The 27,073-nt window shown below is 37.1% G+C and overlaps 2 protein-coding genes and 1 long non-coding RNA gene across 4 annotated transcripts in view; 2 read left to right on the top strand and 1 right to left on the bottom strand.

Annotated features, from left to right (window-relative positions):
* LOC114666458 (cholesterol 24-hydroxylase-like) overlaps nt 1-11,077 on the top strand; it is an 80,571-nt gene extending 69,494 nt beyond the window's left edge. Inside the window, exons 10-15 of one of the 2 annotated variants that reach the window (XM_028821335.2) lie at nt 637-709; nt 1,984-2,068; nt 3,013-3,123; nt 3,270-3,358; nt 5,281-5,347; nt 9,938-11,077. In XM_028821335.2, the coding sequence (XP_028677168.1) occupies nt 637-709; nt 1,984-2,068; nt 3,013-3,123; nt 3,270-3,358; nt 5,281-5,347; nt 9,938-10,114 (602 nt within the window). In that variant the 3' untranslated portion in view covers nt 10,115-11,077. The remainder of the gene's footprint in view (nt 1-636; nt 710-1,983; nt 2,069-3,012; nt 3,124-3,269; nt 3,359-5,280; nt 5,348-9,937) is intronic. The other variant, XM_051920168.1, reaches the window with a different exon arrangement.
* Nucleotides 11,078-15,653: 4,576 nt separating this feature from the next.
* Nucleotides 15,654-26,900, top strand: LOC127526083 (CCR4-NOT transcription complex subunit 3-like). The gene is made up of 6 exons (XM_051920183.1): nt 15,654-15,820; nt 17,797-17,896; nt 20,193-20,394; nt 20,744-20,876; nt 21,208-21,333; nt 26,448-26,900. Exons 1-6 carry the CDS (start codon nt 15,716-15,718, stop codon nt 26,544-26,546), a joined length of 765 nt encoding a protein of 254 aa, XP_051776143.1. The 5' UTR covers nt 15,654-15,715; the 3' UTR covers nt 26,547-26,900.
* The window catches only part of LOC127526086 (uncharacterized), a 289,571-nt gene continuing 283,838 nt past the window's right edge, over nt 21,341-27,073 (bottom strand). The window contains exon 3 of the long non-coding RNA XR_007933704.1: nt 21,341-21,607. This is a non-coding gene — a long non-coding RNA (uncharacterized LOC127526086). The remainder of the gene's footprint in view (nt 21,608-27,073) is intronic.

Genomic DNA, 27,073 nt, shown 5'->3' with positions numbered 1-27,073 from the left:
ATGGGTGACAGCAGGGCCTCCAGCTGTATAGCGCCCAGACTCTGGAATGACCTACCGAAATTCAGGTCAGCCGACTCCATGAATTCTTTTAAAAAACAACTCAAACCTCATCTGTTCAGGAAGGCTTTTAGCTCTACTTGACTTTATTACCCTTCTCTCAGTTTACCTCAATGTCAAGATGCTCAGGTGTGTGTGCGAGACCATCAATTATGTTGTCTGTTAGGCTTTTCTCTGAATTTACTATCTTTATTTATCTGGTTTAGTACAATACTATATACTGTATACCCTGCCGTTCTTTCTTAAATTCTGTGAAGTGCCTTGAGCATGAGAAAGGCGCTATATAAATAAAATGTATTATTATTATTATTATTTGTGTTCAATTGGTTGCTTGGTTGGGCTGTTGGAAAAAGATGATGTGTGTTGTCTCTATGTTTTATTTCATGAGCTTCTCCAAATCAAAATCCATGCAATTAATACACTTATGACAATTAAGGTTTTGCTTCACTTTAATGCCTCAGAATGGTGAGCAGTTGGTTTACCTGGCATGCCCTGTGTAGATGAACACTCTTTCTAGTAAGACTGAATTCATAAAAATGTGTATTTTTTACTTGTATTTATAACTTTTTTTGAATGTAGGTCAGGAAACAACTGCTAACCAATTGGCTTTCACAGTTCTGGAGCTTACAAGGCAACCGGAGATATTAGAAAAGTAAGTGAAGTTCTGTGCTACTTAACTAAATTGTGAATATTTATGCACTGAGACTCAGGGTCCTAGTAGGCCTCTATATGATGCGTGGATGGATGGGTTCTGCATTAGCTGTATATGAATGTGAAAGTGGAAGTGCACATCATTATTAAGAAATTGTTTCACTATAAGAGCAAATAGTAAAATTGAATTTGATACCCCTATCTTTGTCCGTGAAGTCCTTTTATAAAAGAGAAGACTAGAATCAATGTGTAAATTTAGGTGTTGTGAGTGCACCTGGAGTCCACCCCCAGTCTTTCCTTTTTCCTGGTATATTTTTTTGCATCCCTCTGTTAGCAAATGTTGCTGTACAAAGTTAAATATGTTTCAGTGATATAATATGTGATACTAATAATATTCAATTATGTGATGCTAAGGCCACAGAAAATAGAAGAGGGAGCCTGACTCTAGGTCTTATTACAGTGTCACGGTCAAGTGTCTGTTTGAGCTCCTCTGTGTGTTTGGTGATTTTTTATTTTTGGATTTGCTTATATCTTGTTCCTTTTGAGATACCTTCCTACTTCCTTTATCGCCAGTGCTATTTTTACACTGTTTTAAAGTTGGCTTGCCCAGATTTGGATACCTACCAAGGTGTGCACAGCCACCTGCACTTTACAGGGGTGGCAAAGCAGTCATTTGGCTCAGCTTTTCATGTTAGTGAGCTGGCACTGAAGGGCTGCATTGTGCACCTCCATTGGCACATATGGTTGGCTTGTACTGTAGCTGACAAACTGCTAGAGCCTACTATAAAACAACCAAGAACTGCTCACTTTTCATGGGCAGACACTCTTGTTGCTCACAGTACTATAATGACATAGTGTACATAAAAACATGAATAATAACCACACTTGTCAAAAACTGAACTTGTGCCTTGTGGGTGGGCAGTAAACATAGCACATCATATAATGCTGCCATGTCACAGTGTCTGAACCCGAGTTCTTTTAAAGGCTGGGGTGTCATCTGTATAGAACTTGTAGGTAATAGCCATGTTCTACCAAGAACTTCCGGTTGATTCTTCAGTTCACAGACCCTAGTGAGAGCAGTTGTGTGCCAGAAATTGACTATGGCTGCAATAGAATGGTGGGTAATGCTTGTTTGGCTTCCGCTTTGGAATCATCGAGGCCAGCATTGGCTTTGACTTTCTGCAAGGCTTAATTTTAAAAAGCAGGCAAAAAAAGGTTGGATAAAACTCATTTGACAAGTACAGCAAATCCAATTAAGATTTTTCTTGCTTTCAGACTCAGAGCTGAAGTTGATGAAGTCATTGGTTCTAAGAGGGATGTTGATTATGAAGATCTTAACAAATTAACTTACACATCTCAAGTAAGATCTATTAATACAATGATACATTGTCTCTAATGTTATGACCTTTCAGACCGATTACAAATCAGTAACCCTGGGTGCCAGGTTTGATTGTGGATTGGCCTGGCTTCTGTGTAGCGCTGATATGTTTTCTCATGCTTATCATGGTGTCTTCAGCAGGCTAATTTTCTTACATTGTCTACAGTCAGATTAAATGGCGTAAATAAATTTCACCATTAAGATTTTCTACCTTAATCCTGTGGGTTAGACTATGACTTCTGGTGACAATGACCAGGAAAGCCAAAGTCAGCTAGACAGATAAATGCTTCTCTTGAACTGACAACTGCATATTGCAGCTAGAATACCTGCATGGCATCTGATTTACACAGCACTTTCTAATAACAAAAGGATATTTAAAAAACTATTCTAATTGGGTTAATCCTGACCAGCACACCAAATTGTACAGATTGATGGAAATAGAAAAGAATAAAAGTTTTCAGTTTTAGCTTTTGTGTTCATTTGCTAAACACAAGCGTCATTTAACTAAACGTAACAGAAATGTGTTAAAATAATAATAAAATAGTTGTGGGCTTAAATGACAGTTCAACTGTTCAACTTCACTCCAGCAGAGCAATACCCAGAATGAGATAAGATGGAATAAGATAAGATGAGATAAGATAAGATAAGATATAAAATGATAAGACAAGATATCTCACAGAATGAGATAAGATAAGTTTCAAATCCAGGAAGTTTGGAGTTAAGAAAGTAAAATAAATTCTTTCTAACTTGCTCATAATTTATTTGGCTCTTTTAATGCGTGTAGTGTACACAGATGTGTGATAACCCACGATTTTGAATTTATTTTACTTTTAAGAGTTGCTTGTACGGTAATACACCAGCCTGAGGTTAGTTCAGAAGGCTCATGCTGCTCTGAACACGAAATCAGTTCTTTTGAATTATTTCAGGTTTTAAAGGAATCACTTAGATTGTACCCTCCAGCCCCAGGGACATCCCGATGGATTCATGAAGATTATGTTATCGAGGGAATAAAAATTCCAGGAAAAGTGCCTGTAATGGTAAGTGTAACAGAAAGGAGCGCAGTCCATGTCTCATGTTATATTATAACAGTCAGTGCTTCAACAGTCTAAGGAAAGTTTGCAAAAAAATAATGTTATACAGTAGTTTTGTGACTTTAAATTCTTATAAGTGTACATTCACACAGTTAAACACCTACATCATGGGAAGGATGGAGAAGTTTTTCAAAGATCCACTGAAGTTTGACCCTGAACGATTTCATCCTGATGCACCAAAGTAAGTTTTACCTGCAGTTTTATGTAACAATATGAAATCAGGGCTATAGTCTGAAAATTAATAGGTTCAGTTATTTGGACATAATTAAAATGTAATATTGTTTCTGCATCATACGTATCACAATTAGACAAAGACATCCTGCCAAGTCAGGGAATTACTCTGTTATTTGCATGCACGTGTTTTTGTACACATCATCTAGCAGAATGAGTAAGCTCCTTGAGCCATACGTACTTGACTGAGTAGGTATGGATGGATGAGAGGTTAGAAGGAATGTTCAGGATTGAAATGAAGAGTGGGTTCTCTTTTAAATTTTAAAATCTTACAAAATGTATATTTTTTGGACCCTTTTAAATTCTAGAATCTTAAAAATACCACAGTTTTTAAAAATGTAAAGAACCATTTAAAATTGTCTGGAAAATGTTAACATTGTTAACAGTTAACATTATTTTAAAACTCACTTTAGATCTCACATTATTTAAAGGTAGCTTATTAACATTGCTTATCTCTTTATTATAAAAAAAATCTTGGGAGGGAGACTAGGGAGACGAGACGTGATCTTCTCGAAAGACAATTTGAAGTCTCGCAAGAGACACTTTAACGACATGCGAGACAAGGCAGTGAAACAACATTTTAAACAAGTTCACGGACATCTAACCTAGCAGTTGTTGGAATGCATTTGGCAGACACGCTTCACGTGCTCCCAGCTATTAAAACAACGACAAGCAGAACACGCAGCTTGACAGCAGATGATCTGACCGCTTCTCCTTAGCGTGCATTTAGCTCCCCCTTCACAATGCGAGCAGCAGAGACGCAAAGTAGCAAAAGGACAGCTGCTGTACAGGCTTTTAAATGATCGACGCCCAGCTCGCCAGCAGCAGCAAGCCAGCAGATGATCCGACCACTTCTCCTTAGTGTGCGTTAATGCATACACAGAATGCATTTTGTTAAAAGAGTTTAAACTGGAACACAAACAGCTGCACTATGTACCCATGCTTGTGATGTGACTTTTTTTAATATAGAAAGATACTAAATGAAATGACCCTAGTCTTAGGCACACTATCAGCATGCTTTATTTCTTTTTTTGTTGCAAGTAGTCCCCATCATCCTCAGGGTATTTGAATGAATCCCAGGCCATGTGGTCTACACTAGGCAGTTAGCAATCTGTGAGGACGGACTCATTTATATAAACATTAAGATATTAGATATTATCTTAGGAACTAGATGTACAGCATATCATATTCCCCATTAAAGTCTTTTCTTTGCACACTGAGCTTTACTTTATTAACCTTTATTTTACAAAATGTTAACAAAGGGGTAAAGGACATTGGGCCACCCACAGACACTGAACTTTATTTTTTGTAAATCAATTTAAATCTGTAAACTAGTCTATTACAGTGAATCTAACATTTAATATCACCCAGGTCTGTGTCACATAGAACTGCAGGGTTACATGGAAATCGTTTTTTTTTTCCTTTCATTTTTTTCCTTTAAAGATTTAGTGTTTCGTTGTTGTAGTGGCACACTGATTACCATTACTGATTCAAGAGAACAGAGCCCTAGGTTCAAATGCCTGTTCAGTGCCTCCTCATGTGTGTGTCTGTTTTGCTGAAATATTCCCCTTTCCCACCTACATCTCCCAGCAAGGCAGACTAGATTGTTTTGGAACTTTAAACTGACCCCATATAAGTGCATGTGAGTGTGCCCCCTACTGGATTAGTGCCCCACCCGGGAAGACCCCCATGATCATGCATGTGATGCTGCTGACACAGGTAACTAACTACCTTAAACTGAAATAAGCAGATTCATGAAATGGATCAAATGATGGATGTTGTGATCTGCCTAATAAGAGATCTACTGTAAGTGCTGGATGTTCATTTTAAATAATCTCTCTTACTCTCTGTTGTTTTTATTTGTAATTGCAGGCCATATTTTTCTTATTTCCCTTTTTCACTGGGTCATCGCTCATGCATTGGACAAGTATTCTCACAGGTGAGACAAAAGAAAAAGACTTGGGCTGCTCAGGAGTGATAGCCATGATTGAATGATTGAATTGGACAAAACATTTACTTCAAATTCCCCAAAGACATGTACTAAATCATTAGTGGGAGGTATAATTATACTTTTTATGAATAATAACATTGACTTGGGGTATTATTAGGAGTCACTTCCTTTGAAAGGTCACATCTGTTATTGTTGTATTAAATCTAAAAAAAAACAGATCTCTGTACTTCTCAAATTTTAGATCTGAAGTATGTAGCCTCAAGTATTCAAAGATCGTTGTCATATTCCAGTTCACCCGATTTAATGTACAATACAATATGTAGGTATTTGTTCAATATTACATTTAATGTTACTCCATTCAAACCTAGCAGGAGTTTGAATTTAACAATAAAACAGGCTAGGCTCTGTCTGACTGCGACGGACACTTAAGGACCCTGAAATGTGTGTTACCTTGTACAGGCTCACAAACACTTGCTTGACTAACCCAGACCACCCTGGGACTGTAAAACTCATTCAGCAGAAGTGAGAACCTCTATGGCACGGGTGTCGAACTCCAGTCCTGGAGGGCCATAGTGGCTGCAGGTTTTCATTCTAACCATCTTCTTAATTAGTCACCAGTTTTGGCTGCCAATTAACTTCTTTTGCCTTAATTTTAATTAACTTGACACAGGCCCTTAGTTGTCTCTTTTTCCTTAACTAGCAGCCAAACAATAATGAGATACAAAATGAGCCACCACATGCCCATCACACAATATCTGAAAGTAAAGAAAGGTGAAGGTCTCAGTAAGGTTGATCTCTCAGGTCACCAAACATTTTGAAATTGGTGTTCTTAGAAAAAACAGAAAATCAACAGTTATGGAAATGTCTGCTGTGGCAGAATGAGAGCAGCAACAAGCCATGGAATTAAATAACGAGATTAATTAGCAGCAAGAATCGGCTTCTCATTAAGAGATTAGTCAGAGTGAAATTGGTTGGAGTTTGAAGCCCCAATTTAGCTGGTCATCTGTTGGCTTGTTTCACGTTTCATTTCTGTTTGGCTTTCATTTAATGAAGAAAGGAATCAATTGAGAACACTGAATCCTTAAAAACAGGGCTATTAAAATGAAGGAATTAAAACTTAATTAGCAGTGAAATCTGGTCACTGATTAGGAAAAGGGTTAGAATGAAAATCTGCAGCCACAGCGGCCCTCCAGGCCTGGAGTTCGACACCCGTGGCCTATGGTGATGCAATATGTTACAAATGTTAATAGAGCAAGGCATAGTCAATTGTTTATTGCAATTCTACATCTACTACTCTCGCTCTTTAATGTTTAATACTTATCTGGATAGAGATGGGTCAATGACAAAATGGATTCTATAAAACCCTGCTTAATTCACTATATTTGTCTGCTCCTCCAAATTTTACAGTGTCTGCATCATAAGACCCATCTTCCAGAATCATTTTTAAAGATGAATGGAAATTTTAGGTCATGGTGTAAAATTTCATCAAAGAATGTTGTACATAAAATATAAAAAACAGGCACACTTCTCATTTTACAGCCACTGATAAACATGGCAGTTCTTTGCAGGATTTATGCAAATCTCGTACATGAAAGCATTTGTAAAGATATAGTTTAGATATGCATTATAAGCAGCTAATATAAGCTTTTAATGATAAAAAATTTGACTCATAAAAAATCACCTTATTTTTCATTTTTGTACATCACGCTAGAAGGGTTTTAATATTTATGTAACATTCATTATATCTCAGGTTATTAAATATCACCAATTGTTTTTTTAACACTTTTTTTTCTAAAACAATATATATGAATGTATAAAGCATGCAATAGAATATACTTCTTACATGTTTTATAAATACTTATTTTATATACTGTACTGGTGAAGTGTTTTATTATCGTTCAGAATTTGTCCAACTGCACCTAAATCATCTCGTTTTGAATTAGAAGGCAGAAGTCTCATGATCTCTACAGTATATTCTATGCAGCCATAAACTTTTATCAGTATGTAGGCCAGACAGTGCTATTCTTAAAGAGGTGGCAGTATAACAACAATACAGACCCACACAAAGCTTTACAGTCTGTCATTGGAGAAGAAACATGAAAGCAAGAAGCAGCATGAATCATTAATGCACAAAACTTGGCACCGTCGTATTTACTGTCAATTACAATGTTGTATATACGGGAATAACTGAACTTTTACTGCTGCACCATAGGAAATATCTTGACCATTGGCGTCACTGTGTGGTATGGTAACAAAATGACACAGGACAAAAAGGCCAATCTGAAGAACTCACTTAGCGTTATTTGATTATAATTAAGTTCCCATGTCTACTATTACTACTAGTACAATGTAGTAGTCAGTCAGGTAAGATGCATTTAATTATTCACAGCACAAACTGCTTGAGAATGTAAACTGTTTCTGACCTTGGTAGTGCAGGGAAGTCTCAGGGTTGGATGCATCCTTACTTAAAGGACAGGATTTCTTTCAGCAGTGTTTGAAGTTGTTCGATAAAATTAATAAGTCAGTTGAGCAGATACCATAATCACTTATGATGCACACAAAGTAACATATGTTTTTTCTGTACCAACTGCTATACTGTATATAAATAAGTCATACTTTATAGCTTGAGATAGTATGCATGTCATAAAACATAAGCCTTTTTAACTTGACAGAAATTTTTATAAATGACCTAAGAAAATGTTAACATTCTTACTACTTCCAATAATTTAATATTGGTAGTGGCATCTATATATATAAAATCCCTTTGTGCGTCCAGGTGTCCGTGTGTGGGTGTCTTCTGGTGAAGTGCGCATGCGCGGGGTACGGTGCGATGCGCGATATTACTGTCAGAGAAAGTTAGAGGCATTTTACGGAAATACAAACCAGCAGTAATTAAAGGTACACAATACAGTGACACATATTACAGCCACATACAAGCCAGTATTACTGTCAGAGGAGATTAAAGGCATATTACCGACGCACACGCCTGTATTACCGCCAGAGAAAATTAAAGGTATATTACGGACGTACAAGCCAGCGGACGTACAAGCCAGCGGACGTACAAGACGGTATGCTTCAATATGGGCGCGCACAGGCATCCTTCAATAAGAGCGCGCACAGAAAGGCGAGCCTCAAAAGAGCGACCTCAATTGGGCGCAGCGAATAAAGGCGTGTGTAAATAAAGATCTGCACCTTTGTTGCTGCTCACATATTCCAGAGCCATTTGAACTAAATTATCTACAAACGCCTTTATTCGTCGCGCTCAATTGAGGTCGCCCTTTTGAGGCTCGCCTTTTTGTGCGCGCCCTTATTGAATAGAGCCGTACAAGACAGTATTACTGTCACAGAAAATTAAAGACACACAATACACGGCGGCAGCCCACGAAGAACGGTCAGCTCAGCAAGTAAACATCAACAAAAGAAAGGCTGAAAGAAAGAAAAATACGACCAACAAAAAGAATGAGGTCAAAGTCCCTTGCCATTTAATATAGACTGTTCCTACTAATGTTTATGCACTACTGTTCTAGTGCCCGTTATTGTAACAGGCTAAATGACTAGTCTTATATATAATTCGCCAGCCTACTCACTCACTCACTCACGTCCGTCCGAAGCCGAATGCGCAGTCGCCTTCTGCGCAGCTGCCCGAAAAACCTTACGAGACCGACATCGCGGCAGACGGCGAATTTACGGCCACGAAAATTCAAAGAGAAAGGCGACTTCGACCGACATCCAACCCCAACATCGTGGCAGGCGGTGGATTTACGGCCGCAAAAATTCAAAGAGAAAGGCGACTTCAATTAAAGCTCTAGTGTCCTGAAAGGCGATTTCGACTACAGCTCGAGGCCTAATTATGCATTCATTCAATACACCTATATCAGGTTTGTGGTGCTTATACTTATTACTATTCCACTCGTACTCGTTTCATCTTACGTTGTCGAAATGGGCTCTTTGTCTGGTTATTAATAAAAGATGTTTTAGACTATTACTAACTGTTTATCATGGATGCCTAAAGTAATACCAAGACATCTTTGGAATACGACACTAGGCTGATTGTTGTTGCTGTAATGCAGTGCGCTTACTGCTGTCAGTTCCTGTTGTTAATATTGCATGTAATAGTTGTCAGGGTTTCCATTCTAAAAATTAACAATTGTTAATTTTCTAAAAGAGCAGCAGAAACATTTGTCAAATAAATACAGGGTGCTCTTTAAAGACACTGTTTCGAATCATTCCTTTGCTCAGCCCGAGAAACTTCTACACAAAACATACTGTGCACAAAGATTGGTTTTGCATATTTTGACCAGGATATAGTCTGGGATAAAAGATAAAGGCAAGCAGTGCTTCAGCTGCCAAGTGTGTCAGGAACCAGGCCTCATCTCTTTGAACGAGAGCCTCCGGATCAAACAGACTGACCCCTTTGATTTGAGACAGAGAGGGAAAAAAGCAACAAGCAACAGATAGAAATAATTCAGAAGGAAAATTAATTTAGGCTTTATCATGTTTAGCAATAAGGCGTTTACTATGTTCCTTTGCTTCTTGTATTGTTTTCTAACCCTGAAAACTCCTTTTTTCAACTAACAGATGGAGGCAAAAACAGTATTGGCAAAGCTGCTTCAGAGGTATGAATTTAAACTGGTTCCTGGTCAAACGTATGAAATGATGGACTTGGGCACCCTAAAGACAAAGGATGGAGTAGTCTGCACAGTCTGGCCAAGAGGTGGAAAGCAAATGAAAAAGGACTTAAGTGCTGGAAAGTGAAATAACAGCCAACCATGTGCAGTGACCCAATTCTGTAGTAATCTGACTTAATTAATGTGATTTAGTTAACTATTATGCTTGTATTGTCTGACTTAATTAATGTGATTCATATTTTTCTGTTTCCTGAAATGGAGGTGTTTGAGATGTTAACGTTAGTTTTTTTATTAAACCTAACACCTTCATGTGATGCATGGTTTTCCTGCAGCCTGTCCTTGAACTTGGGTCATCGATAAGTCATACACTGAGATGGAGTAGGGCGAATGATGACACAAATCAACAAGAGAGAGTGTAAAGTGTATTGTATCCAACAAAGTGCAGTGCAGATTCTTTTTTCAATAAATAAACATTTCAGTAAAACTACGAGTGCTCTGTGGAAGTTAAAATCAGACATCAATAAATAGATTCCACACCAGTTAAAATCTGAAAGTTAATCGTGTGTTCCTCTTTCACTCTGACTCTCAGTGCCTCTCTTCATTTCTTAGCCCCAGTCACTCATCTGGTATACTAAGCCAGGAACTGGGACATTTCAACATTGTTCATATCATTATTCCTTGAATATTTGGTTACGTGAATGGTAATATATGAGATATGACTGCATTACACTTGATGTATGCTCACTTGTGGTGAAGGTATAACAAGATGAGGTACATGAACATGACATCCATAGCTAAAGGCTACCTAACACATCTCTTGCTTTTAAAGTTTTAACAGTTACCCCACCAGACTTTATACCCAAACTTGTAAATATGCAGGGATGTTAAGAATATGTTACCCCCTTTGTATCTGAAATAGCAAGTGTTGTCCCCTATGTATTCCAAAAGGAATTTGTTAAAAATGTGTAAAGGGATCACATCAAAAAGTTTAAAAAATAATGTTGCCATCTGTTCTTAATTTCTGTATTACCTGTATGTGACATTCCAACTTATCTTTCGAACAATAAAAAATGTTATTTTGTCATTTTTACCTTGGATTTTATTTGTTTTTTTTTTTTTTTGTTTTTTTTTTTATACTTTTGGGCCCAACGTTAATTTTTTAAAAGATGGCATTTTTAATGTCTGCAGCATTAAAGTATTTCATTTTTGCTGTAAGTTAATTTGGCCTAGTGTAAGTCAGCGTAGTAATTGTTAAACTCAGCTTTTGTGCGGCAGTAATAACAACAACAACAACAACATTTATTTATATAGCACATTTTCATACAAAAAGTAGCTCAAAGTGCTTTACATAATGAAGAGAAGAAAAATAAAAGACAAAATAAGAAATTAAAATAAGACAACATTAGTTAACATAGAAAGGAGTAAGGTCCGATGGCCAGGGTGGACAGAAAAAACAAAAAAAAAACTCCAGAAGGCTGGAGAAAAAAATAAAATCTGTAGGGGTTCCAGCCACGAGACCGCCCAGTCCCCTTTGGGCTTTCTACCTAACATAAATGAAATAGTCCTCTTTGTAGTTCGGGTTTTTTCACGGAGTCACTTGATGCTGATGGTCATACAGACTTCTGGCTTTTAATCCATCCATCATTGTTGGAACATCATGGTGCTTTGGGTAGATGGTGGTGGCGCACGCCACCACCAACAGGACACCGGTAAAGGAAACAGAAGAGAGATTAGGGGATAGTACAGATTTTGAATGAATAGTTATTATAATGAATTGGATATACAGAGTATCAGGATTAAATTACAGTGAAGTTATGAGAATGCCATGTTAAAATAATGTGTTTTCAGTAGTTTTTTAAAGTGCTCCACTGTATTAGCCTGGCGAATTCCTACTGGCAGGCTATTCCAGATTTTTAGGTGCATAACAGCAGAAGGCCGCCTCACCACTTCTTTAAGTTTTGCTCTTGGAATTCTAAGGAGACACTCAGTTGAGGATCTGAGGTTACGATTTGGAATATAAGGTGTCAAGACATTCCGATATATAAGCCGGGGGCGAGATTATTTAAAGCTTTATAAACCATAAGCAGAATTTTAAAGTCAATTCTGAATGACACAGGTAACCAGTGTAGGGACATCAAAACTGGAGAAATGTGTTCGGATTTTCTTTTCCGGGTAAGGATTCTAGCAGCTGCATTCTGCACTCGTTGCAAACGATTGATGTCTTTTTTGGGTAGTCCTGAGAGGAGTGCGTTACAGTAATCTAGCCGACTGAAGACAAACGCATGAACTAATTTCTCTGCATCTTTCGATGATATATGAGGTCTAACTTTTGCTATGTTTCTTAGGTGAAAAAATGCTGTCCTAGTGATCTGATTAATATGCGATTTAAAATTCAGATTACAATCAACAGTTACCCCTAAGCTTTTTACCTCCGATTTGACTTTTAATCCTAATGCATCCAGTTTTATTTCTAATAGCCTCATTGTATCCATTATTGCCAATCACTAAGATTTCGTTTTTTTCTTTATTTAATTTGAGAAAGTTACTATTCATCCATTCTGAGATACAAGTTAGACATTGTGTTAGCGAATCAAGAGATTCGGGGTCATCAGGTGCTATTGATAAATACAGCTGTGTGTCATCAGCATAGCTGTGGTAGCTCACGTTGTGCCCTGAGATAATCTGACCTAATGGAAGCATGTAGATTGAGAAGAGCAGTGGACCCAGGATAGAGCCTTGTGGAACACCATATAGAATATCATGTGTCTTTGAGTTATAATTACCACAACTAACAAAGAATTTTCTCCCTGCCAGGTAGGATTCAAACCAATTTAAGACACTGCCAGAGAGGCCCACCCATTGACTAAGGCGATTCTTAAGAATATTATGATCAATGGTGTCAAATGCGGCACTCAGATCTAAGAGGATGAGAACAGATAAATGGCCTCTGTCTGCATTTACCCGCAAGTCATTTACTACTTTAACGAGTGCAGTTTCTGTGCTGTGATTTGTTCTAAAACCGGACTGAAATTTATCAAGAATAGCATGTTTATTGAGGTGCTCATTTAACTGTATAATGACTGCCTTCTCTAGAATTTTACTTAAGAAAGGCAGGTTAGAGATGGGTCTATAATTTTCAAGAGCAGAGGGATCGAGATTATTTTTCTTAAGTAGGGGTTTAACTACCGCAGTCTTAAGACAATCTGGGAAGACCCCCGTATCTAATGATAATAATATACAAATGAGAATGAATAATGCATGCTTAAGATGTACGGGTTAAAGGGGCTAATATGCTTTGTATGGCAATACTTTAAGTATTTTGAATAAATACATTATTAGAAAAATTATCATCTTTTATTTACTATGTTTTTCTTTCCATTTGTGAACAGTAGGCTTGTATATGTTACATTTGTCATTTGTTTCACTACTAAAACTGGTTTCAAGAAAGTTTTCAATTTGCTTTTAGTTTCAATCAGCTTATTTTGTCTATTTTATATAATAAAGTTCATATGTTATGTACAGTTTTATGAGACTGTTTTTTACCTTGCTTTAGGTTTGTTTTAATCACTCCAGTGTTTTTGTTTCCATTAACAGTCTCCAGTAAAAAATGGCAGCACCAACAGCATCTAAATATGTTGGTCTATGGATATGCTATACAGTATATATAGTCCTAGCCAGTTTGTTACTTTGATTCCTAAATGTTTTTTAAAAGATGATATATTACATTTTTTGGTTTGCTACCAAATACAATAATGTCTTGATTGACACTGTTTTGCTACAATATGGCAGCCAGCCCAATGATTTAATTTAGCACATTCATCACACTTTCCACTTAGCTTACTATTTTTAAGTATATGGTGTTTGCAACAGATGATCAGCGGGTCCCTTGATATTTCTTTGACCCTGAAGAAAAGTTCTTGGATATTAAATGTATCTTTTAAAAAAAACCATCAATAATCAAATTGTGTCTTTATAATCAAATTTTAACTATTAAGACACACAAAAGTGTGTAGATGTTGATAACCAATATCATTGACATTAAGGATGGATATTGACAGCACAGTGAATGAGATGTAAAGTAACCGCCATAAACAACATAAGTGGCTTCCAGCCTGTGTGTCACTCTGTGGATACCCTGAAATGGTGGGCATGCAGCATCTTAAAACATATCACAGACTGGTGATTTAATGTTGGGTGTAGATATGCATTATTTAAGAAATTTTCCACTTATTATATATGTAAGTGACAAATCATCAAATCAGAATTGTAGTCAAGCACGGGTAAATATGAAATATTATATAGGTGTTTTACTTTGTAGTCCTGCTAGAGATACATATTAAAGTGTTTACAGTTAGAAAACATTTTAATAATATTTATTCATTTACTTTTTTGTGTGCAATTACTTTAAATATTTTTCTAATAAGCTGACAAAACACGAGACCCTTCTTCCAAATAGTCGTTATTAGTTGTACATAATTAGAACTTCATTCCCTAAAATAATACAGTTTACCAGTATATTTATACACTGTGCATGTCTCTGTCTTATAATACCTTGTGTCCTCTTTGACCTTTCAGTAAAAGTAAATCTATTTTTAAGGAAAGAAATAGAACTGCTAAATGACTATACTTGCTGAGTATAGATGGATCAGTAGTTGAAAAGAAAAAAAGTCTCTGTTTATCTACTTAACTGCTCACATATAATTACATTTACAGTTTGGATTTCACATACTTCCTAACCTATGTTAAAAGGTTCCACCAGAGGGGTTAATATTTTCGCAAATGGTAATATTTACTTATCACTAGAAATGTGTAATATATTGTATCCTTTATAGCACAGCATATTTACTTACTGCATCACTAGTAATGTGTAATATATCGTATCCTTTATAGCACAACAATCACTCCTATTTGTAAAATGTTTTTGTACGCCTAGTTTACACCACAAAAAAATAAACCCTTTTTCATTATCATATTTATCATCCTTCAGAATAATACTCTTATTTTTGTATGTCAACATTTCATCCAGGTAAGCATATGTGTAAGGGCAACTGGCTGGCAGGGGTTACTTGTTGGTTAGATTTTTCCATTTAGCCTCTTTTACACATGAATGCTTCTGTAGGGTTTTATGGACAAATTAGTTTTCTAGGGAACTGTATCTAGTGATTTCCACAGAACAATATTTCTGTCACAAATTCTATTGGTCTATGTATGTATGAGCAAAAGCAGAAAATTAAAACATTGACAGTATATGCATTGGCCCAATGCCTGCATAAAAGGGAGTTAACCAATCATACGTTACTCAGGTGATGACATAATAAATTCATTAGCTAAGAGGCTTCATAAATACTTCTTTTAGACAGTCTTTGTTTAGAAAATGTCAGGAAATGGGAAGGATTCTGAAGTAAGAGAGAAGAGAGTTGGTCCCATGCAAGTTAAGTAGAAAGTCTGTTTAATACCAGAAGCTGCTATAAACTGTCCAATTGAATTTTAATTTTCTATGTTGAGAAGAACATTTTCTCAACTTAGTGTTTAGTGTGACCTGATCATTTGAGACACGAGTACAAGTTTTCCTTTTTTAAAGGTGTCATAATTTGGTACTGAATTAATGTTTCTTCTGTTTGTTTGTTTTTTTCCTTTTTGTTTTCTTTTCTCTAGGAAGGAGAATAGCAGTGGCTCGCAGTTAACCAATTCCACAAGTTCCAGTTCAAACACCAGTTTACTTGTCCCAATGCCTATCAATCCTCCAAGCTCTCCTAGTCCTAGTTTCAGTGAATCAAAAACAGCTCAGAGCCTTCTCAATGGGCCATTGAATTATACTCAGCCAGAGATTAAGGTAGTAGTTCTTATATTCAATACGTACCACAATGTGTAAAGAAATGTGAAGTGCACTGAAAGATTAAATCTAATAGCAAGAAAAAGTACTTGAAAGTAGTTAAGTCATGTGATCCTAGAGAATGGTAGTGAGGTAATTGCTCCCCTCCCTTGCATTCAGTATAATTTGCACCTCATGTTCATTGCTAATCATTAGCATGTGGACATAATTAAGCAAGCTAACTTTATAGAAAGGGGTAAATTAAACAAAAGCAGCAAAGGAAACATAAGCATTTAAAGATATAGCACAGAATACTTTTTTGAATTTCTTAAAAATAATTGTAGGCCAGATAGTTAAGCAGTGAGTTCAGTTCAAAGTAAGAATGATGCACTTATTGTGAAATTAGTTGTAATAAAACCTGCAGCCCTGGGGTCACCCAGGGTTGAGCTTAAAAATCACTGCTCTGAACAATTACCTGCTTCTTTGAAGACTGTAGGATAAATACCCAGTTCTGGTGATTTGTTTTTAATCTTTTTAATTTGTGTATTATATAGCTCTATACTCTTTATGACTATTCCTTCAATGCTGAATAGAAGAAGCCCTGAATAGGAAACTAGTCCATTATAGAGATTTTGTTTTTTTTTAATAATGGAATCCTATTATTTAACTGCAACTAGCACCCTAATATTGCTTCTCTCTGTATGTAAAGTGGTGTAAACACACACATTATTTTGGCTATTATAAGGCCTGAATTTTCACAACTGCACTCAGACTGTCACCTGACTTTGATGTCTCATGGCTTTTCTCTTTATTATATAGATAAAACTCTAATACAGTTTTCTCTACCAGCTTTCTTTTTGTTTCACTGATCTCTGTGACATTTAGAAATTAAATTTTATCAAGCTACTGACCTCTGGCTGAATGTGATAGAGAAACTTTGGGAAAGCATGGCAACACAGTAAAAATACAGTTTGCTTCAGTGCAGATTAAAAAAAAACAAACTATGAGTAAATACATTTGTAGATGTTCACATTAGGAGGATACTCTTTAGATAAAATAGTAACTTGATGGGAGACAAAACCTTCCAAGCAAAAGCGTCAGTCCGACACAACACAACATGTTGGCTTCCAGCTTTCCTTTGTGCATTAGCCTTACAGTAATTATATAATTTAGATCTGAAACCATTTGGTGTAATGTACTGTAAATGCCATCTATTTTGTAAAAATAAGGAGGATTATCCTTAATATTAGTAGTTGTTATTGTTAAGATCCTCTGGTTATTTTAATACAGTTTAAAGTTGTTTTGTGTAATATCAGAGATTAATAGGTTCAGACCTGTAACTTACCATGACAGCATCAGACACAAGGCATTAACTAGCCCTAGACAGTCTTTCACAGGCCCACTCACACAAGACCAATTTGAATATGCCAGTTAACCTGACACACATCTTTGTATATCTTTGGATATGTGGAAAAAGCAAAATACCCAGAGAAAAACATGCGGATTCTGCATAGATCAAGACCATCTACAGTATTAAATTCACACTCGGCACATTAGACTCATTATGTAGTAGCACTGACTACTGTACCTCTCTTTGCTGTTACAGCTTCTACAAGTTTGTTCATTGTTGCTAGAAGTATGTTGAGTTGTTGACCATGCATTTAGAAAAAGTGTACAATAAATTGATATATTTTGAGATCACTTCTTGTGCTTTATATCTAAATCTTTTTTAGCTTCATGTTATTGACTTTGAGAAATTGTAGCACATTTGAAGTTTGCCTATATTAAATGTGAGAAATGCTGCTATATAAAGTATAGGTCGTTTCACTACAAATATGCATGGTGTATGAGTTATTGTTTTAAAATAACCATACAATTCAATATTAGCGATCTCTTTGCAGAGTTGGGGGAAACTACACAGTATTTTACTGTCTAAATATAAATAAAGTACTGTTTGTGGCTTAGTGATAACTATTGTATATTTATTTAACGTTTAGGCTCCTGAGCCTCTCAGTTCCTTAAAGTCTATGGCTGAAAGGGCAGCTCTTGGATCAGGGCTTGAAGACCAGATAACATCACTGCACATCACAGACAGAGGTGAGAGTTGATGAATGTTTCAAAACTAAAATGTGTATGTGTGTGTGTGTGTGTATATATATATATATAAATATATATATATATATATATATATATATATATATATATATATATATAATGTATAAAATCCTAAGCCTAAAAGTGCAACGAATTTATGGGACTTTTTTGTCACGCTTTAAATCTGGCTTATTTTAAAACCTACATACTGTATATATGTTTGGTATCATTCGTTTCTTTTCAGAATTTATCGAACTTTAATGTGATGTTGTTAGATTTTCAGATTCTTATTCTGTTTTTAAATTATAAACTAAAATATCAAGCACTCCCGTCCCGTGAAACAAGACTTTGTGCCAAGACATTTAACCACGCCCGTGCCCAGAAATAAAAGACAAAGAGTAGATGACAAAGACAGCTGCTGTACAGGCTTTTAAATGTTCAAAGCGCTTTGCGAGATGCAGGTCACGCGGCATAGCAACAGCAGCAGCAAACCAGCAGCTGATTGAGCAAAGAGGAGGTAAAAACAAACTATTTGTTTCCCATTGTATCACCATTTAAGAGGCGATTTCAGAGGAGCGACCATGTCTCCTTGGGGTGTGTTCAGCCCCCCTCTTCACAATACGAGCAGCAGAGACAAGAAGTGGCTGGCACATAGCGCAGACCACAGGGTTTGGGGAACGAAGCGAGCGGGGGTAACCCCCTAGTGTGTGTATATATATATATATATATATATATATATATATATATATATATATTTATATTCTGCATTTTTCAAGCGTTTTAATGTGGTTTTACAAACATTTTTCAAGCATTCATCTAGCTTTTTTGGGGCATTTTTCAAGCACTTCCATACATTTTTCCAGCATTTTGAAAAGAAATGTTTTTGCAAGGAAATTTGATCAACATCATGTCCATTTTGTAGACTGTGAGGTGGTGCCATGTTGTGAAGTTACTGTTGTGTTTCCAGAATGTAGCTCATGGCGTTAGTGCTTTTAATCCTGGTGATCACAGTACTAAAGAGTAGTTGTCGTCATCTGTGTTATGAGCACACTATTGGTGCACCATGTTCTGTAGCAAAGGAAGTCAAGAGGACAATTCTGGACTCTCTGTGAAGCAGGCAGCATCCTGAAAATTTCTAGGTTTACACACAGGTCTCAATAAGCACAACGCAGTGATATCTTTATTTATTTATTTATTTATCTTTTTAAAAGCCTTATTTTGTGAATAAATTGCCTGCTGCTGTTGGTGCAAAATCATTGAAGATGAACTGGTCATCTAGTAGCAGCAAGTGAGGAAGGGGTTATCATACAACAGTGGTAATCAGCTCAAAAGAATTGAACGTATGTTGTATCCATATAAATGTAATCCTGCATGGGCTGAGGGGTAAATTTAATTTGGCAAGTTTAGGATCATTGAGAGTCCGTGGTTATTGCTGCAGCACAGTGCGCTGATCGTTTTCAGGACTCAATCACATAGCCAAGCAGAAAAGAGTGTGCTGTGTGCAATCCAGTAACAGAAACACAATCATAGAGTTATCTATTTAGTTTTAGTCCAGTTGTTTGCTAAAAATACTTTGAAACAGTGTGATCTGGTGGTGCAGCAGTAGCCAGTGTTCACCTGGGAGCACGGATTTAAGACAGATGTTATTTTCTTCATGAGGGACTAAACATAGGAGTATCACTGACATGTTTTAAGTACTCAGTGTTAAAATGGGTAATAATACTCAGTTCAGCAATTTCAATAATACCCATATGGTGGTATGAGGAAGAGCTCTGCTCTACTATTCTGCCTGTTTGTTAAAATATCTGTACTAAACTTAAATGATTAAATGAAAAATCTATAACTTTTGTTAAATTCTTCTCACATGATTCTTCACTTACTTGACGATACTGGAATTTTTGTTTCAATGAGCTGCTTCATCCATCCAGGAAGAGGCATTGATTGTTTTGTTTTACCAGCGGTTTATGAGCATTACCAATGATTTCAATGGAACAAGTGTTTGGCCGATAATGCTCAAACTACTGCATGCGAAAGTTTTCTAAACAACTTCTCACTGCTAAAATGCTAAGGTATGAATGGTGTCAGCAGTTTAGGAGAGTTCTGGCACTAAAGCACTAGAAAAACGCTTAATTGTGAATGGGCACAAAGTAAAAAGAACACAGTTTGTTTTTTTATTCATCTTATCATACAAATGTGACATTTGTCTAAAGAACAAAAAAATGTGTCTCTTTCTAGGGTAGAGTTGCAAGTAATATTGTTTTTTGGACTAACCTAACTTCTTCCTTTAATCTGTCATCAGATCTCTTTCCCAGTTCTACATCTGCGCCCGGGGGCCCTACAGTGCCTACTCAGACACAGCTCTCTGAGGTTAATATACCCCCTTCTTTGGGTGTCTGTCCTCTGGGGCCCGTCCCTCTGTCTAAAGAGCAGCTATATCAACAGGCAATGCAGGAAGCTGCCTGGACGCACATGCCACATCCCTCTGATTCTGAAAGAATACGGTAAGAAACGAGAAGGTAGAAACTAGGAAGATGCAAGCGAATTTTTTGAAAACCGAAAAGGGATTCAGTGAAAGATTATATATGTGTCTGTTTTAAAATGAATTGGAAATTTTGAACATATTTGCATTTGTTTGAAATAATAACAAAAGAGTATGAATCTTAAATATCTTGGTGGTGCACCCTTAAAAGAAGGCAATATAAAAATAGTCTTCATATTAATAGTTTCAATTTTGTAAAAGAAAATGTGCCTGATCAGCCCTTATTATACTGTATTATGAAAGGCAAGCTATGGGTATTGTTTGTTATAATTTATGACATTTTGGTTAGTGGTTGATGTTTCTTTTTTTAGGCAGTACTTGATGCGGAATCCTTGTCCGACTCCTCCGTACCACCACCAGGTGCCCCCGCCTCATTCAGACTCGGTTGAGTTTTACCAGAGACTCTCAACAGAAACGCTCTTTTTCATCTTCTACTATTTGGAAGTATGTTACATCCCAATGTATTTGCTGACAACAATTCATTTTTGTGTTTTGTACTAATTTTGTTCTGAAATTTTTATATTACCATTTATTTTTCTTTGTGATAAAATTCGTTAGAAATTTTAACAGACAGAAGATTGAAGAAGATATGTGTTTTGCATTTTATGGCCATTATTTTGTAGTCTTCTCTATGTGTCCTCCCCCACACTGTATTCAACACTGTAATGTGTAGTCTTTTAGAAAAATATTATAAGCCATGCTAGTGTGAGAGTGAATATTTCTGAAAATAATACTTGAGCCTTCATCACTGTTAACATTTTCACTTCCTTGGCAGGGTACGAAAGCTCAGTATCTTGCTGCAAAGGCTTTGAAGAAACAGTCATGGCGTTTCCACACAAAGTATATGATGTGGTTCCAAAGACACGAGGAGCCCAAAACCATCACAGATGAGTTTGAGCAGGTATGTAAAACTGGAAAATGGGATGTTGTTCAGGTCTGCATTGTCTAATGTAGGGACAGAGATTTGTGACAAATGGGAAAACAAATATTGAAGGAAAAGTAACACATGTTTTGAGTAAATAATTAGGCATGACTTGTGGCTCACACACTTACATTTTTTGGTTTTGTTGTTTGGAACATTCCAGTAAAATATACTTTTTTAAAATTTCATGTAGGGAGTCACAGTGTCTCCACCTGATGGGTAAAACATTTTGAATACTTGAGGCTACAGTTGCCTGTGCTATACATACCAGTTTTTCTGTTTTACAGTTTTAAGTGTTTTTGTCACACTTTTTCCAAACTGGCTATGAAATAAGGCCAAAAAACAAATCCCTTTACTATGTTTTCATCATTGTTGGCCAAATGTCATTCTCTGAGTGTTTGTTTCAAAACTACAAATAGTTAAAAGTCTTTAGGTGATATGTCAGGTGTACTGGAGGACTGGAGACCTGAGAAATTTTAAATCTTTGTTTTGCTACCTTTGTCTGCAATTTATCAGTATAATTGGTATGCTATTGATATATACATTTGGTTTTGTTTGCTTGCTGTTACGTACTGTAGCTGGCTCAAGATGTAATAATTAAACACATACCATAGATACTCTCGTATTAGTCGATCTCGCAGATAAGTTGAGTGTATTTTTAAGCCGAAAATTACAAAATTTGTTATGACCCGCGTATAAGTCAAGGGTAAAACTTGACAGCTTGCGACCTTTAACACTATGTACCAGGGACAGGCACGCGCGATGGCAGTTGCTAGATGGCACGTGGCAGCTAATGGTATGTTTGTTATCCAAAACCTGCAAAAGCTAATGCTCAAATTCAAGTATTTCACAGTTTAAAGAATTATTTAATGAAATTAGAAAAAAACTAGCTAATTAGCAATAGTATTGCTGGTTTATAATAATTTCAAAGACCATGTGAAACGACAGATGACTGGTGACTTAACACTGTGAAGCGTTGAGTGTACAATGTCATTACCCAAATTCTATGGACAATTGTGTTGCCCCGTGGATATGTCAACCCTGTTTTTTTGAATGAATTTTAAGGCATAAATTTTTCGACTTATACGTGAGTATCCACGGTAAGTGATTGGACAAGACCTTGTCAGGAACTCATGTTTTTTATTTAGTTTTCCCCTTACTGTTCTTAACACACTTTACCTGTTCATTGACCATTCTCTTACTTTTTAAATAGCCACTTTGGATGGCCTTTCACATTTTTAGAAATATTCATTTCTCATTCCCCATTTAACAATGAGTGTATGCACTAAGCACCAAACTTCTGTACTCAGTGTATAAAGCATTAAACCCCCATTTCTGGTATTATTACTAAAACGTTTGTAAAATATTTGAAGGAACAGGTGATTCACCCCAAAAAAAGTTCCCAATCCTGTCCACCTAATTTCCCCAAAATAACATCCAGTCAAGTTCTTAGGGTCCCTAAAGTCCTACACTCTTCCATACCACTTTGTGATTTATTCCATGTGTTTGTGACACTCTGTGTAAAGAAAACTTTATAATCTGCCCTTAATAAATTTCAAACTGTGATCCCGTGTTCCTGTTGAACTCATTTCAAAGTAACAGCCAGGATCCACCGTACTAATTCCTTTAATATTTTTTAACACTTCAGGCATGTCACTTCTTAATCTCTGTTTGCTTAACACTAGAATCTCTGAAGCCTACGAAAATATTTGTAATGCCGGGTCACCTTAAATTCCCTCGCACCTCGTCATCAGCGTCTTTGTTTTGCAAATGTGTCACTCAGCACAGGCAGCAAGCAGTCTGCTCACTCATCACCCACCGAGGCAGCTGAAGTCAAGTCAGATGCTGAAGTCTCTTTATCTGGGAGTTGGGTGTCTGGAATTGTATAGGATTACAGTTAGGTCCATAAATATTTGGACAGAGACAACTTTTTTCTAATTTTGGTTCTGTACATTACCACAATGAATTTTAAATGAAACAACTCTGATGCAGTTGAAGTGCAGACTTTCAGCTTTAATTCAGTGGGGTGAACAAAACGATTGCATAAAAATGTGAGGCAACTAAAGCAATTTTTGAACACAATCCCTTCATTTCAGGGGCTCAAAAGTAATTGGACAATTGACTCAAAAGGCTATTTCATGGGCAGATGTGGGCAAGTCCATCGTTATGTCATTATCAATTAAGCAGATAAAAGGCCTTGAAATAAATAAGCCCCCGAAATGAAGAGATTGTGTTCAAAAAATGCTTTAGTTGCCTCCCATTTTTATGCAATCGTTTTGTTCACCCCACTGAATTAAAGCTGAAAGTCTGCACTTCAACTGCATCTGAGTTGTTTCATTTAAAATTCATTGTGGTAATGTACAGAACCAAAATGAGAAAAAAGTTGTCTCTGTCCAAATATTTATGGACCTAACTGTATATTGTTACTTGGAATACTACGTACATTTCATGTGTGTTTGGTGTCTACAGTGATCTGTGTAAATGTAGAATGACAGAGGAAATGCGAGGCAAGAAATGCTTAACACACGGCTAAAACAGAAACTTTTTTCATGTTATAGTTATAATTGACAAAATGTTGATATGAAGTGTATAATGTGTGAAGACTGAAGTCCAAGTATCAAACACTTTCACAAAAGGTATAACAAAACAAGTGCACTTTTATTCAAGAATATAACCAAAGAAAAAGAAATTGTTTAATTTACGTGTTACTGGCAATGTGTGTAAAAACTGAAGCCCAACTATCAATTGACATGAAGCAGACACGTCCACTTGGCTTGTGCAGAGGTAAGGACTGCTGCCTAATAATCAAGAGGTTACAGGTTCCATCTCAGGTCCTCCCCACATTTACTGTTTTGAGTAGGGAGATGCTATTATTGTTACAGTTATATAATAAAAACATAAATTTGATTTGAGTCTGTAACAGCCGGTGTAAATGTATGGTACTTGTAAAAGTTAGCGCTGAAGGGATAAAAGTCTGTGGTGGACGTTACTTTTCCTTGCACACGGACGGACATTCACGTCAACATGTCATTTGAATGATTTTTTTATTCAAAAATCCAAGAATAAAACAAAAAATAATTCAAATAAAGTTGTATTCAAGAATAAAACTGAATAAAAAATAATTCTTTTTTATTCAAAAATCCAAGAATAAAACTGAATTTAAAAAATCTTTTAAATGACATGTTGATATGAATGTCCATGTGCAAGGAACAGTAACATCTTTGACAAGTACCATAACTTCACACAGGATGTTACAGGCTCACATCAAATGTATGTTTTTGTCAGATGATGATAATAGTTCACTACTCAAAGTGCTAAATACACAGAAGATGCGGGATTTGAACCTGTTACCTCACCATTGCTAAACAGTAGCTTATCCACTGCACAGAGCCACGTTACCACTGTGACAGAGAGGTTAGGAGCACACGCTGATACAGCACATTGACGCACTCACCACGTGACAAACCAACTCAGGATCCCAGACTAGGACCCCGAGTGCAGCCATGGGTGACACCTAGGGAATCCATTCATGGATGGGTTTATCCATTCCTGGGAATTCGGGAATCCTGCATGTCATTCCCGGGAATCCCAGGCTCCCCGGAATGACACAGTGCAAGAGCAACTCACATGTGAACGGTTTTAGAATGAGCGACACTTATTTTTAATAAAACTACTGCAATATGTTGACACCAATTAAAGACTAACCTTATCTACAAGCAGTTCATGCTGTCATATAAGTACATGTATCTAGTTAGTTGCGGTAATAAGAGCGTAGAAAGCACATGTCAAGCGTGCGGTCATCCAGGCGAGAGCGCACCTTCGTGCAGAAGTACGCCAGCCGCCGAGAAAGCACGCTCTGCCTCCACTGAAGTAGGCGGCACAATCATCAGATACTGATAAACTTGTTCTAAACAACGCCCGCTCTTGCCATTGCTCTGAAACACCGCCATTTCAGCTTTTACTGATGCATCCAGTTTCTTGTCACCATTCTGTGATGGCACGTTTCTTGGCACACATAATGTGGATGCAACAGACTGACGCATTGTAATTTCAAGTTTCTGTTCAAAGCTGTTGTCTGTTGAAGTGCAAACTGCAGCACTGGCGCCACCTTAATTATTTCCAACTATAACTCTTATTTCTTGATTGATTTTTACACTTTTACACGCTATATATGCAAGCTTGGCTAGTGACACCTCAGCACCACATTAGTTCAGATGGAATGGAACCAGTGGGAGGCTTTTTATGGTGGCTGAAGTGCCAATCCTGCCACCAACCCCCAGGTTTTCCCTGCAAGTTGGAGGACGTGCTTGCAGGGCTGGTTGCGGATTAACGTCATACCCAGGACGGAGCAATTGCAGGTTAAGGGCCTTGCTCAGAGGCCCAATGGAGGGGAGTCACTTCTGGTGTTTATGGGATTCAAACCAGCAACCTTACGATTACCAGTGCAGATCCGTAGCCTCAGAGCCACCACTCCAGCCACTGAGATCACTGGTTGAAAGTTAAACACGCAAGCACAGACGTATGCAAACGTTTTTTACTTTGTACCGACTGATAGTTGGGCTTCAGCAACATGTCAATTGAACAACTTCTCTTTGTTCAGTTTTACTCTTGACTAAAGACATACTTGTTTTGTTACACCTCTTGTGAAAGCGTTTCATGGACATTTGGACTTCACACATCCTACACTTTTTTCTAAAACGTTTTCTGTTTTAGCCGTGTGTTCAGCATTTCTTGCCTCGCGTTTCCTCGGCCATTTTATATTTACACAGATGGTTGTAGACACGGAACACACATGAAGTGCATGAATGTCAATTCTCTATTTCCTAATCCTACCTTTACTCTGAGCACCCCAGTTGTGTCGTTCACTTTGTGTTTTCACCTCGTAATCGTCCTGTTACCTCAGTACATGTGACATCGACATTCAGCGTTCATTTTCTGCAAAGAATTAGCCAATTCTTCTTTTAGAAGTCGAAAGTGAGTGTTGTGAAGCCGAGTTGGAGCTCCACCAGTGTTGTGTGGATACTTGTGATTGTCTGCCCATCCCTCTGTGTGTCCATTTTTTCCTCTTAATATTATTTCTCTCTTTCTTTAAGGGAACGTATATCTACTTTGACTATGAGAAGTGGGGCCAGCGGAAAAAGGAAGGATTCACATTTGAGTATCGTTACCTGGAGGACCGGGACTTGCAGTGACTGAGCCGAAAGGGGTCCAGGATACCCAGACAAAAAGTGCACAGCTGACCTGCCCAGAACTGATCCGAAATACAACTACACACCAGCCTCCGTCTGCGTTGCCCATCCTCTGCTACCTATCTTGTGGATAGGGGGGGAAGATGTCAAGGCTGGCAGACAATTGAGTTGTGAGATGCGGCACGCATCTAGTGGAATGGCAAGTGGACTAGAACTTTGGCTTTTTTTATTTTATTTTTTTTATTCTATTTTGGAAAAAAATATAGCCCTCATTCTGGTGGGAGGGCTAATTTAAGTAAATAAATGAAAACAACAAACTGGCTGTATCATAATTAAAGAGAAGTTAATTTTCACAAACTGCTGTTGACTGTTTCTGATGATATCGACTCTTCGGCTTTTCTAGTGTTCATTCATTTCATGGCGGATTTCATCTGCGGCCTCGTAGGATTTCCATTGTGGAGATGTGGCTGGCAGCTCCTCAGCTTGAATTAGACACAAGTGGCTTTACTTCACTGGGTTAAAAATCCTAA

Source organism: Erpetoichthys calabaricus, chromosome 16, assembly GCF_900747795.2.
Source record: "Erpetoichthys calabaricus chromosome 16, fErpCal1.3, whole genome shotgun sequence".
Classification (NCBI taxonomy): domain Eukaryota; kingdom Metazoa; phylum Chordata; class Cladistia; order Polypteriformes; family Polypteridae; genus Erpetoichthys; species Erpetoichthys calabaricus.
This window is presented reverse-complemented; position numbering and strand designations above follow the sequence as displayed.

Coding starts and splice junctions, on each gene's coding strand:
- LOC127526083 (XM_051920183.1), top strand. CDS start 15,716: ATGCCTATCAATCCTCCAAGCTCTCCTAGTCCTAGTTTCAGTGAATCA. Junction 15,821..17,796: donor ATACTCAGCCAGAGATTAAG/GTAGTAGTTCTT, acceptor TTTAACGTTTAG/GCTCCTGAGCCTCTCAGTTC. Junction 20,877..21,207: donor TCATCTTCTACTATTTGGAA/GTATGTTACATC, acceptor CTTCCTTGGCAG/GGTACGAAAGCTCAGTATCT.